The 15,482-nt window shown below is 49.9% G+C and overlaps 2 protein-coding genes across 9 annotated transcripts; both read right to left on the bottom strand.

Annotated features, from left to right (window-relative positions):
• Positions 1 to 3,332: 3,332 nt before the first annotated feature.
• SLC39A2 (solute carrier family 39 member 2) lies at positions 3,333 to 8,381 on the bottom strand. Of its 6 annotated transcripts, XM_044380582.3 has the most exons (6): positions 7,977 to 8,057; positions 6,903 to 7,018; positions 6,591 to 6,721; positions 6,316 to 6,366; positions 3,624 to 3,732; positions 3,333 to 3,459 (listed from the first exon to the last, which is right to left on the bottom strand). In XM_044380582.3, the coding sequence occupies exons 1-6, from the start codon at positions 7,979 to 7,981 to the stop codon at positions 3,422 to 3,424; spliced, it is 450 nt and encodes a 149-aa protein (XP_044236517.2). In that variant the 5' UTR covers positions 7,982 to 8,057; the 3' UTR covers positions 3,333 to 3,421. The 6 variants fall into 6 exon arrangements, with proteins under 6 accessions (XP_044236517.2, XP_044236522.1, XP_044236521.1 ...); XM_044380587.2 differs by lacking the exon at positions 3,333 to 3,459 and having other exon boundaries at positions 3,648 to 3,732; positions 6,316 to 6,361; XM_044380586.1 differs by lacking the exon at positions 3,333 to 3,459 and having other exon boundaries at positions 3,679 to 3,763; positions 6,316 to 6,361.
• Positions 8,319 to 15,260, bottom strand: METTL17 (methyltransferase like 17). 3 transcript variants are annotated; one of them, XM_026489957.4, is made up of 15 exons: positions 15,152 to 15,260; positions 14,848 to 15,001; positions 14,628 to 14,762; positions 13,616 to 13,697; positions 13,288 to 13,369; positions 12,894 to 12,967; positions 12,372 to 12,466; positions 11,772 to 11,842; positions 11,465 to 11,572; positions 11,122 to 11,190; positions 10,251 to 10,301; positions 9,912 to 10,004; positions 9,275 to 9,462; positions 9,073 to 9,200; positions 8,319 to 8,417 (listed from the first exon to the last, which is right to left on the bottom strand). In XM_026489957.4, exons 1-14 carry the CDS (start codon positions 15,230 to 15,232, stop codon positions 9,089 to 9,091), a joined length of 1,395 nt encoding a protein of 464 aa, XP_026345742.1. In that variant the 5' UTR covers positions 15,233 to 15,260; the 3' UTR covers positions 8,319 to 8,417; positions 9,073 to 9,088. The 3 variants fall into 3 exon arrangements, with proteins under 3 accessions (XP_026345742.1, XP_057162420.1, XP_048073541.1); XM_057306437.1 differs by lacking the exon at positions 9,912 to 10,004; XM_048217584.2 differs by lacking the exon at positions 8,319 to 8,417 and having other exon boundaries at positions 8,948 to 9,200.
• Between the last annotated feature and the right edge of the window lie 222 nt (positions 15,261 to 15,482).

The following is a 15,482-nucleotide window of genomic DNA, read 5'->3' as shown; positions in this document are numbered from 1 at the left end:
TCACTTGCCGGATTGCTTTGCAGAACTTCCACAGACAATGACGTGCTTTCCTCAAGGAAACGTGGCTGAGGCCTAATGCTGCTTGATGTGTGGTGCTGACACACTGACATGGAAGTGAGGCATGGAGTATGTTATTGACTCTTGAGCATTTCATCACTCTCTCCTAGGGCTGAGTCTATTTTAACTGCAGTAGGCCCGGATCAGAAGGGGCAGGGATATTAGATGACTCGCAGAGTTCTAGAGCTAGCTATTGATGGCAAGGGTGTTGGGTGACCCATGCAGGACAGGCAGTGAAGAGTGCTTACGTGCTACCCTAACGTAAAGAAATAGAATAATTGGACTCACTGGACCAACTAGCTCCTAGGTAAACAAAACATGAGGAAAAGGCAGAGAACTCCAATGGGCATCAGCCTTGACCAGCAAGAGGCGCTGTTGTGAGGGGCACTTGGCTGGTTCAGTCCACAGAGTGGGCGACTTTTGATCTCCAGGTTGCAAGTTCGAGCCCCATGCTGGGTGTGGAGCCTACTTAAAAAAACAAAACCAAACAGAGGTGGTGTTGTGCATTGCGGAAGGGAAGGCAGGTCTTCTCAGCACATTCGCCTACACAGATAACACTGTCAGCAAGGGAATCTTCAGAAGAGGGAGATGATATGTGCACATGTGTGAGTGTGTGTGTGTATCTGTCAGAAGTTGGTGTGTGAAGTGGGCGGTGACTGTGTGTGTCTCTCTCCTATAGATGTGTCCGCACAAGGAACCCAAGAGTTGGGAAGGGGGAGAGATGCTCTCTGGGGGGAGCAAGGCAGAGGGGGTTTGCTGTCCTTGCCTGACCTCTTTGCTGTGTTGGTCCCAGACATTCCAGGCTAGCCCATGGGGATGCAGTGCCCTCCTGTGGTTGGCGTGGTTCTTCCTAACTTTCTCTAGGTCCCACTCCCCTTCCTGTATCTCTCAGCGTTCCTTGTGATTCTAAGTAGTAGCTACATAGGGAGGGAGTGGTCTGGGGCTCCCGCCTGTTCTCAAGATCAGAGCTCAGAAGAGGTGAGCAGACTTCATAGAAGCAGAACCACAGACTCCCTACTTTTTGTCTCTGCTTCAGGCTTAGGACTCCTGTTTCTCTCTTATTCTCATTCTCAAGGGATGTGTTTTCCTGACTTCAGGGACAGAAGCCCAAGAGAGCTAACACAGCGTTCACTGGGAAGGAGAATAGAACTAGAAGAATATGGTGATGAGAGCCTGGTGGGGTTAGCTTGAAAATTCTGGAACTCATGAAGAGATTTTAAAGAGTGATTCTCTGAAGGTACACACAAAATGGCGAAACTGCAGCAGAAGGGGTAGATGTTAACATTTAAGGGCACTCCTTTACATACTTAAGGGCAATGCCACGAGTGGGAGATGCCACCTTTCTAGAGAGTTGGGGACTAACAGGAAAGTGAGAATCAGTTCTGACTAGAGGCCAGGGGTGTGGTGAGGGTAAATGGTGCCCAGAGCAATCATGTTGTTTGCACCCTCTCTCCTTACCCACGTTAGAATGTTCCCCCAACTGGATAAATACATAGTAAAAGTAGAATGCATTCTGTATTTGACATTCAATACATCTAAAGATAGTAATTCTGAACAACACTGAAATAAAAAAATCATCAACAACTGGCCCCTTTAAGCATCCCTGCAGACTGGGGCCTGGGGGTGTCACCTCTGTCTGCACCCCTTTTGCTTCACCTTTGCTAGTGGCCACGGGCTCCTCCCTGAGGTGCAGGGGCTGGGAATATGAGGGTGTCTGGCCAGTTGGCACACTCACACGCACACATACCAACCCACTCCAATTCTGGCAACTGTTCTTTGTACTCTATCACCCAAAGCCAGGAGCCAGGGCACTGTTTCCTATGAGGGAGGCAAGACATTGGAAAACTGTCCTTTGGGGGTGAAGCACCTGGAGCTCTGGGGTTTGGTCCTGGGTGCCTCTTGTTCATAGGTGCTGGTCTTTGGCTGACCTCTCACCCTGCCCCAGGATATCAGCCTCTATTCTCTTTGATGCTATGTCCCATCTCCTCTGAACTGTAAAAACCCAAGCCTCGGCTTGTAGGGGAAGGAAAGGTGGGGAGCTCCAAAGTGTTACTTCTGGGAACCATTTATTGGTGCAAGAATGGAAAGCTGGTTCTAGGTGAGAGGATGGTTGGAGGTCTCATTCTTCCATTTGTTTTTCTTCTATTTAAATATATAAAAAATACACATGTGGGGGTGGAGAATAAGGGATGGGGAACGGGCACAGCGGTTCAGGGCACTTAAAAACTGTTCCACGTAAATTCTCTTGTGACTATTCCAACTAGCTTCTTCTCTTATCCTTTTTCCTAACCTGCATCTTTCCTCATATTTTTTTCAACTCTTATGATTCTAAATGTTTTCAGTTACGACCTATCTCTCAAGGCTGAGTGAGTACGGGTTCGCTCCTGACTCTGGCTTCCAGATCCTTGGCCTACTACTTCAGCTCTCGCTCCTGTCCATGGCTCTCATGCCCATTCTCGTTCCATCCTTCCTCGCTGCAGGCTCCCTTGAAGTCACATTCCTCTGCGCCCTTACAGCCCTCTCCGACTCCTGGCTGGGGATTCAGAGCTTTGGAAAATGCTCTGATGGTTTCTTTTTCCGATCCTGATGTTCTAAGGAGCCATTCTCTCGCTTTATTCCAGCTCTTGCTATGATACAGTTTGAACTAAAGAGGGTTCCTGTTCGGGTTCGTAAGGTCTTGGGAAAAGGAAAGGAAGTGCTTGCTCATGAGAAGGAGAGAAAGCACTGATGGCTGAAAGCAGAGGGGGCTGAAGGCGAATGTAAGGGCTCCCAGGGTAGGAGGAGGCAAAAAGGGCGTGACTCACCCATGCTTGGAATCTCCCAACCTCTGCTCATTGCCCTCAGATGCTGATAGCATCGGTGACCCAGAAACACGCGAAGAGCCCGAGTCTGGTAGCCTTCTCCTCAAGTCTCCTTTCTGTAGTCCTCCAAACCCTCTGCACCTAAAATAGCTAATGTCCGTATCCTTGTGTCCCTTCTAGTTCCTCCTTCCAAAGTCCTGGCAAGACCAGTTGAGTGGAAAGCAGCAGAGAGTGGACGGCGTGCTGGATCTGCCCGTCCGGATTTCTTGACCCGCCTCACGACGCTGAGCTATCCGCCATGCACTGTCAGACGGTTCTGTCCTTTGGCTTCGGTTAGGGCACCCAACAGGAGACCCTGGAGCTGGCCAACAGAGCAGAAGCAGAGGGAGGGTACTCCTCTGGCTCCTCCGGCTCGAGGCCCTGTGGGCTGGCTGTCTCCCTCCACCAGGGGCCAGGCTCTTACTGGCGGGCCCCGCCCAGCCCCCCGGGTATCGCTCCACCGTCTGGGGCTCTGTCCAAACCCTGCCCACACCTCCCTGTAGACTCCCTCTATGCAGCTTGCCTCAGTTCTCCAACGTGCTCCCCGCTTTCTTCGGAGCCCCTGACACAGAAGATGGGGAGGTAAAGGTAAGGGAGGAGAGAATCGCATATTTGAGCTTTCCTTAAGATCAGAGAAGCGTGGGTTTGCAGCCCAGCTAGCTCTGCGATCGTTATTTACCTTTTGTGCGCGTGCTTCCCAGGGCTCTCAAGAGGGCTAGTATCTACCTGGCGGGGTTGGGAGGGCCGGGTGGCGTGTGTGCCGGCGAGACCGCAGGGCCTGGCACGAGGCAGGTGCTCTGTGCGGAGACGCTACCATTATCACACGTACGAGGCGCTGTGGGGAGAATGTATCCCATGACTTCATGCTGAAGGGAAAACAAAATAGGATGGTGCTTCAGGGAACCTGTTTCCTGTATCAGATATTTTTATTTAGTTTTGCCTAAAGCTTGCCTTCTCACTCAAGCCTGGGCGCATCCGCCGGGCTTGTGAGGCGGTTTGTGCATCTTAGTTTTTGGGGAGGGGAATGGGATGGACAGGAGACGACTGTGACAAGAAGGACACTCAGGAGGCCTTGTCCAGGTGAAGGCGACTTGGGCTTCCGCACTGAGAGTGTCAGGAGGGGCAAAGTGGGGAGAGCGATTGAGCTCGCGGGGCACACCTTCTCTCCCTCCTTCTCCACTAAGTCTGAGATACTCCTCCATGTCATGGGTCGGGGGGCTGGGCAACAGCCAGATAATCAGCTTTGTGTTTGTCTTTAGTAGTTTTTAAGAGAAGCAACACACCGTAGGGGTTACTCACACTGAAAGACAGATGGCCTGGCGGGGAGGGGCCGGAGGCAGAGGGCAGGGAGAGCGGGCAGAAGGAAAGCCCCTAAGTTGTGGCAAAGCCCAGTAATCACCCTAGGCCTTTATCTGGCGCCTCTCTCCCTCTCCAAACACACTGCTTCTTAATCCCTCAGCACCAGGCAGCTGGATGGAGGCAGAGGCTCAAAGAAGAGCCACAGCATCCTCGAGGCTACACAGGGCTCAGTGTGAAAAACAGGAACCAGATGGAGGGAGGCTCTATTTAGCCTGATCTCAAGAGTCTGCTGTACACACTGTGGTTGGCTGATAATAGGGACTGGGAGTGGGGTGGGTGTGGTTAGCGTAGGAAAAAATCTGGATCCCGTGGTTTCTGTTTTTACCCTTCTTCTCTCTAAATGCTGGCAAGTCTGGCTCAGTTTCTCAACACCTGTGGGCAAGGCAGGAGTAGGCTGTTGGAATTTCGGCAATGCTCCCACGTGTGGAGGGCATGGCCTGCAACTGACAGAATGGCTAGGGGCCTGGATTCTAGAAGAAAATACAATATCCCATATGCAGCCTTTCCACTCCCCACTCCACCACTTCCTGTACCAGGCAGCTCCTGGGCAAGCTGGAGAAATGAAGCCTGGCTGAAGGTGGACGGTAAAATGGACATTTTATTACACACAGTAGCACAGACGGGACAAGAGTCAAATCTAGAGTGATGGTCTTCCCATCAATTCTCCAATTTATAGGCACTCCACCTAGACGTCCTTTTCTCAGTCCTGGAAGAGAAATGGATCTCATGCAGGAGAAAGCTGTGGTCCGGTTCATGAGGATGATGCCTAGTGAATGTCACGTAGTCTCAGGGGAGGGCCAAAGCCATTTGGGAAGTGTCTCCCGAGGGTAGGAAAGCCATCCTAGATAGGTCTATCAGAAAAATCAGGAATCTCTCAGGCCCACAAGGCAATAAAGGCCATGAAGGCAAAACCAGTGGCTACACAGCCCCATTTGGCCAGAGGGGCCTCAGGGCCAGCTAGCTCCCGGGGCAGAATTTCTAGGAAGGTGACATACAGAAAGGTGCCAGCTGCCACACCTTCTAACACAGCCTGGGCTAAGCCCTGCCCCCCTTTAGAGTCCCCTCGGGTCACAGCCAGGCCCAGGACTAGGCCCATGGGGGACATGAGAGCTAATGACAGAATGGACAATGTGGCCCATCGTGATCCAGTGCCTATCTGCACCAGCCGCAGCCCCACCCCAAACACTACGAGCCCCTTGTGAGCCAGCACGGCAAGACAGAGCTGCACGGCAGTTGCTACTGTTGGCTGCAGCCCCACGGCCAGCCCTTCAAACACTGAGTGAAAGGAGAGTGACAGCAAGAGGACAAGGGCCCGAAGGGGACGCTTGGAGGGTAAGGGTGGAGATCCATGGCTGTGGAGTTCAAGGACATGAGTCCCACTCCACTCCTCCTGCACTGGGGATTCTCCAGCAGCACCAGGACAACACTGCAATGCCAGCGACTCCAAAAAGAAGACAAAGAAGAAGCCCAGGGAGATGATGAGCTCTCCGTAGGGATACTCCATCTAGGAACAGAAAGAGGGGCTGTGAGGTGGGAAGGGAAGAGAAGCGAGCACACTGGGTGGCCACGGGAGTGGGGGACTGAAGAGAATGGGAAACGTGGGACTGTGTCCAATTAGTAAGAACTGGCCGCCTGTTTGCCCTGCTGCCTCTCACTCTGGTCTGTAGCCTTATTCCCATCTTTATCAGATGCTTCCGGACTGATGCAGCATATTGGGCATAAAGAAGGGCAGGGGATTGAAGCCAAGAGCAGGTATGGACAGCAACAAGAAGAATCCCTGAGGGACTAAGGGACACCAGAGTGACAGGGTTAGAAATATGGGAAAAGAATGTGAGGCATGTCAAAGGGCCAGAGAAAGAATGAAAGAGTAAAGCACAGCTTTTTCTGGGGTTCCACAAACCCAAAAGGATTGGGTGGGCTCCTCCTTTCCTCTGAGCTGTCTGAGCTGAGGAGCAGGGGGATTCCTGGTTTCCTCACCGACTCCTACCTCAAAGGGTCTGGCAGTGAAAGGAGACTCTGGGTCTCCCCCCCCAGGGAGGGACAGGGGGGAGATACTTACCTGAGCTGAACCAGCATCATCAGACGCATTTCCCTCCTTTTCTGTCCTGTTCTGGGAGAGAAAAGCAGAAATCAGGTTGGTGATAGAGCCGCCCAGCTTCCTGTCCTGCTCCTTCAGCTCCATCACTCTCCTTGAAGCCCAGCGTGACCAGTTTTCACTACGCCACCAAAGAGCTGTCCTCTTCCCTGTCCTTCCGCCCTTGCCCTTGGCTCTGTCATTTCCTGCCTCATCACTCTGGCCTCACAGCCCCGCCGCTCACCATTTCTGCGGCTCACCTGCATCTTAAACTTCTGGATCTCGGAGTCGATTCCCTCCAGGGCTTCAGCGGTCATGTGCATGAGCCCCGCTCCCAGGAAAACACCAGCAGAGGCGCAGCCCAGGAGGCTGAGGACCCGGCGGTGACGACCTAAACAAAGGAGGAGTCACGATCCAGTGGGCGATGAGATAGGAGAGGTGACAGAAGAGCAAACAGGTAGCACCCGATATCCCCAGCTCAGGGGTGGTGAGAGCCTCCGAGCAAGGCGTCAGGACAGGTGATAGCGCCACAGTTAGGTGGAGGTTCTGGGGCCGGGGCGGCAGGGCTGTACCTGTAGCGGCATCAATCTGGAACCACTTGAAGCAGATGGGAATAAGGCCACAGACCAGGGTGAGAACCAGCAGGGCAAACAGGCAGCCAATTTTCACTCCTAGTAGTGGTTCCATCCTTGGGATCCAGGAAAAGCAGAGGCCTCAGAATAGCAAATGCGAGTTACGATCTTTGGAGCAGGAGTGTGGAAGTAGGTGGTCAAAGCTGGAGTATCTACTCTCCTGAGTTCCAGGAGGCCATTGGGATCCTCCTCCTGTTCTGTGTTGCCTCTGCTTGCACAGCCTTGCATAGCTGACTGGGGCCCTGCCCCAGATTCCCGCCCTCCCCCTACGAGGAGGCCCCTCCCCTGGCTCACGCCTTCCAGAACTGGGAAACCAGAAACTCCAGACTCCCTGCCAGGCACAGCCTGCGCTGTGTGTCCTCTCCTCTTCGCTGCCATGACTAATCCAAATGCTGTGGACAGTCTTCGTCCGTGCCTGGCACTGGTCTAATCTGAAATGGGAGTCTATGTAGGTTCTCCCCAGCTGTTTTGTACGGGGACACCTGGTCCTGCCTCATTCAAGACATCTGATCTAAGACTCCCATACCCTACCCACCCATGTCTCATAGGTTGTTAGGCTGATATCTGAACCCTACCTTTTCAGAGGGGATTTGGGGCCACCTTTGGGTAGGAGGTGGGGCTGAGAGGTAGTGCTGCCACCCGCCACTCTGTGAAAACTAGTAGATGAGGGGCCTCCCTCTCCTGTAACCCCAGAGGAACAGTTCCAGGCATGGCAATTTCTAGTGGGGACTTGAGATTTCTAGTATTACAATATTGATGCTGTTCCAACTTTTGACTGTGCCTGTTTCTGGATATATACAGATCTTCCTCAACTTTTGAGGGGGTGATGTCCCAATGGTTCCATCCTAAATTAAAAACCTCCTAGGTTGAAATGCATTTAATACACCTAAGCTATCAATCCTAGCTTCGACTAGCTTTAAATATGCTCGGAACACTTACATTAGCCCACGGGCTGGGCAAAATCATCTAACCAAAGTCTGTTTTATAATAGTGTTGAAGTCTAATGTAATTTACCACATCTGTCCTGGAAGTGAAAACCAGAACGGCTGTAAGTGTACCAGCCGTTTACCCTCACGACAGCTGCGGCTGCCCTGGCATCACGAGAGACTGTCATACTGCACACTGCCGACCTGAGAAAAGATCCAAGTTCAAAACTCAAGGTCTGGCTTCTACTGAATGGGCCTCACTTCCACATCACCTTAGAGTTGAAAATTTGAAAATCAAGCCACGGTTAAGTCAGGACCGTGTGTACTGGGAGAGAGCCTGAGAATTTTAAGACAAAGAAAGGTTCTCTAGCTCTGAAACAGTGAGGCCCAGGGAAAAACTGAGAAACGAACCAAGCAAACTGAAGGCTCCTGCCTGGAGCTGCAGGGGTGGAGACGGAAAATTCAGTCTTGATGGGGATCGACTCTTGAGGAAAATGTATCAGGCAAATTCCGGGGGAGCTGATGAACCCTGAGGAAGACAGAAGGAAAGGAGGGAGAAAAACAGGCTAGGCTGCCTGGTTCCCCTATTTAGGTGGCCCACCTAACAACCGTGACACCTGCTAAGCCAGTGCTCAGGGACTGGGGGCAGCTTTCCCTACTGCCCTGGATTACTTCCCTGGGAAGTCCTGGTCTCTGGTAGAAGCAGCAGCATTATTATAGGAGAAGGTGAGTTTAAGATCTGTGTGGGGAGGGGCGCCTGGGTGGCACAGCGGTTAGGAGGCTGCCTTCGGCTCAGGGCGTGATCCCAGCGTTATGGGATCGAGCCCCACATCGGGCTCCTCTGCAATGAGCCTGCTTCTTCCTCTCTTACTCCCCCTGCTTGTGTTCCCTCTCTCACTGGCTGTCTCTATCTCTGTCGAATAAATTAAAAAAAAAAAAAATCTAAAAAAAAAAAAAGATCTGTGTGGGGAGATAGGCACTGAATATCTGAGGATTCTCTCTGTTACAGCATAGGACATGACAACTGATCTTTGTACCTTTTAAGAATCACGAGATCCATTTCTACTCTTTGGAAACTTTTTATTATTATTAAAGCCTCAAACAAACAGATACACAGGGCTACCAGCACTCCCACCCTGGATACCAGGGAGCTTCAGCCTTGGCAGGCCTAAATAAGAAAATACTTGTTACGACTCCTTGTCAATTCCCAGGGGGGTCTTCAGGAAGGGACGGAGGAAGTTCTGACTCTGAAGGCGTGATCACAGGTAAGAGATCTCCCCAGGAGCTGACACGGGCACAGCGATACAAATCCCTAGGGAAAAGAGAGGTCAGCGTGGGCTGCAGGTTCTTGCCACCTCTCCCTAATTTTGGTCACACCCTTTATACCTGCCATGCTGGCGGGCTGTGATCACGGCATGCTGTATATGCCCATCGGGACAGCACAGGTGACAATGCACATGGCGTGGCCGTTTAAGGATAGGCTGAGTGATACGGGGCCAGCGGTTAGCCTCCTCTGGAGACCCCCGGGCAAGAATTACCATCGAGAACTTTTCCTCTTTTTGCTTCTTCTTGTTCTAAGATAAGGATATAGAGAATATTTGGAGAAAAAAGAGATGGGAAAAAAATTGTGACCTCCCCTCCCATCCCTACAGCCCTTTTAATATTCTATAAGCCATGCACACTCCAGCCGGAAAACCTCCAGGCTCTTCTCTGACTTCTCCAACTCTTCCCACCTCTGACTCTTTTTTTTTTTTTTTTTTTTTTAAAGATTTTATTTATTTGACAGAGATAGAGACAGCCAGCGAGAGAGGGAACACAAGCAGGGGGAGTGGGAGAGGAAGAAGCAGGCTCATAGTGGAGGAGCCTGATGTGGGGCTCGATCCCATAATGCCGGGATCACGCCCTGAGCCGAAGACAGACGCCTAACCGCTGTGCCACCCAGGCGCCCCCCCACCTCTGACTCTTTATCATCCTGTTCCCCCAGGCTATTTTCTCTCTGCCATAACATTCTCAGGATACATACCCAGCTGAAGGGGATGCAGTGGTAAGCCTGAGAAAAGCTACAGGCCAGGGGCTTAGACGCGGTCAACTGGGGACAAGGAAGTTCATGTGGACACTGTGAACACACAAGACCAAAGAACCACAAAACCATACAACTGAAAAACGAGGAGTGATAGAGTTAAGAAGGGCTAGGGCAATGGGAGCATAGGAGCTGGAGGTCGGGAGTGCCAGGGGAACAACTAAGAGAGAAAGTAGATAGGGACACAAAATAGTAGAGGGTGGCTTAGCTTTCCTCTCACTGTTCCTGGCCACAGCAGAGTTCACATCTTTGCATGCTGGGAAAGGTAGAAGTAATACTCACTGGGGCAAAGACAAAGCCAGGTCGAGGGTCCAAAGGTGACTTCTCTTTTCCCTGAAATCAAAAAAATTAAGCTACGTATGAGGGGTCTATTCTCATAACTCAAACTCTGCACTCAGTAAACTGACGACTCCTTTAACATTCAATTCTGGTAATTATTAACTAGGCTCCTTAACTTAAGCTGGCTGCTTCTCTAATACTCCAAACAAAGAACTTTCTCTCTGCAGTAGGAGAAAAGCAGGAACTTGGCGCATAGTATGGTGCTCTCCCTTGTCAGCAACCTCTACTCTCAAAAAGATCCCACTCCAGGACAGTTAAATTTATGATTATACATTGGCTCATACTGTCCCCAAAAGATAAGGTTCTCGGCTTAGCAATGCCCTGGATCAGGGGTTGGCACACTTTTTCTTTTTTAAAGGCCCAGAGAGCAGGCAAAACCTGTTTCCATCCCAACTATTCAGCTCTGCTGTTTATAGTATGCCTTTGGCTCAGGTCACGATCCCGGGATCCTGGGATCGAATCCTGCATCACGCTCCTTGCTCAGCAGGGAGCTTGATTCTCCCTCTGCCTGCCCTTCACCATGCTTGTGCTCGCTCTCTGACAAATAAATAAAATCTTAAAAAAAAAAAAAAGCAGCCATAGAAAAGAGACACACCAATAAGCACGGCACATATAAAAACAGGTGGCAGGCCAGATTTGAGCCACAGGTCCTAGTTTACTAATCACTACCCTATATCATAAAGACTTTATATGCCTAATATCCTGAGAGTCACCCCTACCATTTGTATGACAGAGTCTCTTCAGTTCTTAAGGGAGTAGCAGGGACTGGTGACAGATGGTTGGGCAGGGGTGAAGGAAGGAGAAAGAATCTTACCTTGAGGACCAAGTCCCTGGCATCCATGAGAAGGCAGTGCCCAGCTTTTGTTCCATTCTCTACCAATATCTGTTCACAAAAAAGGAAAATAAGCATAAGCCCTGAATTACATGAAAATATAAACGCTAGCAGCTCTGTCAGAACATTCACAGATGGAGTAGAGGCCCTAAAGGAAAGGGCCATCCCCACATAAGATGGGAATGGAGAGCCTAAAAGAGGGACAAAGGGATCTACGCGTGAGACAAATGGTCAAGAATGAACACAAGTTCCAAGGGAGAGAAGGAAATACATGAAACCCATGACGCTGCTTTACAACTTGAAGGGAAAAAGGATTTCAACTCACCAGGAAATGACTTGTCTTGCGCCACAGGGTCTGGACTAGCTCAGTGCGGTCGGCCTTGCTGGGAAGCTCGCTTAGGGAGAAGGCGGACACTACCACATCGAACTGTACCTGAGGACCAAGACAAGGAACGTGACAGACCTGACATTCCCCTTGGCCCCCCTTCCAAGAGTATAACCAAGTTCTATCCCCTTACATTTTTTCTGTTCTCTTTTATTGTCTAACACTCAAGGCTGGGTTGCAAAGTTGAAGCCACAGTTTTCCATCTGCCAAATTCCACATTTAACACACTTTAAACATTGTCACTTGCCTTGGGTGATACAGGTAGAAACTGTCTGAAGAAGACACCTGGAACATAAGGCTCCCCAGATTCTGAACCACCTGTGGGGTGAAGCAGAGGAGTGGCAACTATGAGCGTACAGGTATAAACCGAAGTGCTAGCTCGGGAAGAAATATGGTCCAAAGGCTAAAGAAAACCACCAGGTGGGGCACCGGGGTGGATCAGATGCTTAAGCGCCGGTCTTTGACTCAAGTCATGATCCAGGGTCCTGGGATTGGGCCCTGGGCCCTGGGTCAGGCTCCCTGGTTGGGCTCACTGCTCAGTGGGGAGTCAGCTTCTCCCTCTGCTCTTCCCCCCGACTCATGTTCTCTCTCTCAAGTAAATAAAATCTTAAAAAAAAAACAAAAACAAAGGGCAGGGAAACACTGGGTTGCCTATCCTGTTTATCTTACCCAACCCACCCACCATCCAGCAAAGGCCTCCACCACCCTCTGCTTGACCATAACACTGGAAAGAAATCAGACTCGTCTAACTGTTAGCCCTCCTCAAATCCCCAATAAAACATTCTTTCTAGTTCTCTGCTTAACTCCTTCAACTTTGAAGAAGCCCTTCCTTATCCTTTATCCTCACCTTTCAGTAGCTTTTCTGCCAAAACCAACATAGCAGCTGAGCTGTCCACACACATATATTCGCGTAGGCTCTGGCCCCAAGCACTATGAGCAGCCCTAAGATGGCAAAATATAAATCACCATTTCTCATGACAACTAGTCATCCCTACAAGAGATCCCTCTGCCTCCAACCCCACCCCTGGGAAACAGAGTATTATCTTAAAATAGTTAGAAAAACTAACAGTGTTATTTTCTTATTTCATTTACTCAGAGAAACTATTTGTAGGTAAAAAAAAAATCTTGGTGATATGCCCTAGACTAAATTCCTTTCCTTGTTTATCTTTCTAAACATGGGTCTTTTTTCACTTGAAGTTTCTTTAAGTTCTGGCCCTAATCCATATACTTTCTTATGCCTTACCTAATCTGAGAGAAGAAACATTCTAGTTCCCAATTTTCCTATTCTCCCTCTGGTTCCGTAGTCTCTTGGAGTGTTATACATGTGGCTCTCTAGAGCTAGAATTGACAGAGACAGAATGATACTTACCAAGTGACAGAACCAGTACCCGAGCCAAAGTCCATTAAGGTTTGGGGCTGGAACTCTGGAACTCGAGCCCGGATCTGAAGAAATATGTAATGCCCCACAGTGGGGTAAGTACACCCTTATTTAGGGCCCCAAGGAATTAGGGAACCATGACAGGGCAGATGAGATGTGACTGTTTTTTTGAGATTCAATGTAAATATAGAATGGGAACCTCCTAAAACAGTGATTTTAAACCTTTCTTGGGTCATGAAACCCTTTCAGGGGATAAAGAGAGCCTCTTAAAAAAAAAAAAAAAAAAAAAAAAAGCACATGCAATGTCCCAAGAACCATACCCCAGGAGACTACTTTATGAATAAGGGAACTGATGGTAAAAAGTTGGAAGTTGAGGGGCTTTCACCTCGTGGAACGCCCTGGAGACTGCTGCAAAGCCACCATCCAGTCTTGCTGCCATATACACCAGGCTCAGGCTCTCATTGTAGCTGCCAGAAAAACCAGAGTCATACCCACCAGGAAATAACCTCCATCCCATAGTTAACCTTCTAGATTTTTAGGAATGAAATCATTGGAAAGGGCTCTTCCAGCTCAGTACTTTCACTTCTTAAAAGAGAAGAGTCCTGAGTTACAAACCAAGTAGGCTTTTCAAACACGAACGGTGTAATAGTACTTCCCCAGTCTTCCTAGAGACAAGATTTTTTTTTTCTTTTGCAGCCCTTCTAGCCCCTTACCTCAGTTCTTGCCAATGGTATGTAGTTTTGCGTAGGGCTCGCAGCACTGCTTCACGAAGTTTCTCCTCCACCTGAAGTAAGTCTGTGGTGAGAACAAGAACTGAGAGTGAGGACCTAGGAAGAACAGGGCTCAGATCCAATATCTGAATATGCTGCTTGCCCATTCCTCCGCAACTCCCATCATAGGCAAAATCTCAAAGCTTAAGAAAGAAGTGAAACCTAGAGAAAAATTGCTGGTAAGAATTAACAGCAACCACCGCCGTCATCACCAGAATGTATCAGATAGTATTTTGCCTCCAACAGCAGTTTATTTAACAAGACCAGACCCATCCCACAGGTTTTGCTCTCTTTTAAAGGGAAGTGTCTCAAAGATTTAAAAGGACAGGATAAGGACAATATTTTGTGGATTTTCTTCAGTTCCCCCAAACTTCAGACTGTGACATCTCCAATGTTCCTAGAGGGAAGAAAGGGGCTTGAAAATCTTAAGTCTCAGGATTGTGTTCAGTTCAGTACTATTTTATCTACTGAGCACTGACTAGGAACCAGGATGTGTGGGGGAAGTGCAGGGAATACCAGATGAATAAAAGGCAGGTCTATAATATTAAGGAGCTCACACTCATGAAAATAACGCGATGAATTAATTATACTCATTCTCCTATCCCTGAAGAGTGTTTCAGTACTGGAGAGGGAGCCATAGAGGGATTTTATTCCACTTGAATCAAAACTTAGACCGTTCTAATCCAGTGGATTTGGAGGAAAAAAACCAAGACCTAGATTTTGACAGGATACTGAAGTACCTCGCTGGACCTTTACCAAAGGCCCAAAAGCAACCCCGGAAACTGTCTTCTTTTAACAAGGCATCACTGTAACAAGCAGCTCTGGCCAGAAAGTCAAACAAGAAACCGCAGTATGTATTTGAGATAGATGCTCAAACAGATCTGTAAAATTATTTCTTGCTTTTAATTTCCCATCGATATTTCAATTTGGCCTACTCCTTATTCTTAGACGCTACCTGGGTTTTCCAAGAATTTTTCCTCAAGATGTACAGCCCGTCTTCGCAACTCCTCCGGCTCTACAGGTAAACGCCGGCTCCACAGATAATTGGTCAGTGCTTGCACCTTCTTCTCCACATTGGGCATCGAGTACTCTATGGGCCAGAGATGAAAGGCGGTATCATTTAACGCAGACCCAGTCCGCTGCTTCTCGGGCTTCCTCTTCCCACCGTTACTCACCGAGCAGCAGGAACTGCGCAGCGGCAGCCAGTGCTTGCGGCACCTCTACGCATGGCAGCCGCAAGATGCCGGGGTGCTGGCGATGGGGCTTCTTCCCCAGAAAATCGGAATTGTTATCGACCTGGGATACGCCCGGCACGACGGCGGCGAGCGCCTGAAGGCAGGGAAAGAAAAGCTGATTGCGGGGCAGAAGGGAAAGCTCTGGCGTTCGCTGAGGAAGGGGCTGCCGAGTGCGCTCTTCCTCGGAGGGGAGCTATTCCTGAGATCGAGAGTCTCTCCGAGAGCAGGGAAAGCAGACACTCACGCGGGACGGGGGAGCTTCTCCACCGCGGCGGCGCCACCTGCTAGATGTCAGCAGATGCCTCAATCCCCTCGCGGTCGCCATGGCACCGGAGGCCAGCGGAAACGGAAATGATGAGGCCTGTGACCCGCACGGAGCAGTGTCAGCCAATGAGAAGAGCGAGTGCTTCTAGTAGCCAATAAACAACTGATATGTAAATCACCTCGGAAGGTAACGGTACTTGGGTGGGATCAGGCTCTCGGTCCTCAGTAGCCTGCCGAAGACGGGTGCCCTCGAGGCTGGTCTCCGCGTCCAGAAGTCGAGGGGCGGGGACGGGCCCTTGCCTGGGCGCAAT

This window comes from Ursus arctos, unplaced genomic scaffold (genome assembly GCF_023065955.2).
Source record: "Ursus arctos isolate Adak ecotype North America unplaced genomic scaffold, UrsArc2.0 scaffold_37, whole genome shotgun sequence".
Classification (NCBI taxonomy): Eukaryota; Metazoa; Chordata; class Mammalia; order Carnivora; family Ursidae; genus Ursus; species Ursus arctos.
This window is presented reverse-complemented; position numbering and strand designations above follow the sequence as displayed.

Excerpts from the sequence above, each read along its gene's own strand:
- SLC39A2 (XM_026489963.4), bottom strand. Across the intron at positions 6,722-6,902 it reads CCAGATTGATGCCGCTACAG|GTCGTCACCGCCGGGTCCTC; the intron begins GTACAGCCCTGC and ends TCCTTTGTTTAG. Across the intron at positions 6,367-6,590 it reads TCCAGAAGTTTAAGATGCAG|AACAGGACAGAAAAGGAGGG; the intron begins GTGAGCCGCAGA and ends TTTCTCTCCCAG.
- METTL17 (XM_026489957.4), bottom strand. The coding sequence starts at position 15,232 with ATGGCGACCGCGAGGGGATTGAGGCATCTGCTGACATCTAGCAGGTGG. Across the intron at positions 15,002-15,151 it reads GAGAAGCTCCCCCGTCCCGC|GCGCTCGCCGCCGTCGTGCC; the intron begins GTGAGTGTCTGC and ends CCCTGCCTTCAG. Across the intron at positions 13,698-14,627 it reads AAAATTCTTGGAAAACCCAG|ACTTACTTCAGGTGGAGGAG; the intron begins GTAGCGTCTAAG and ends TTCTCACCACAG.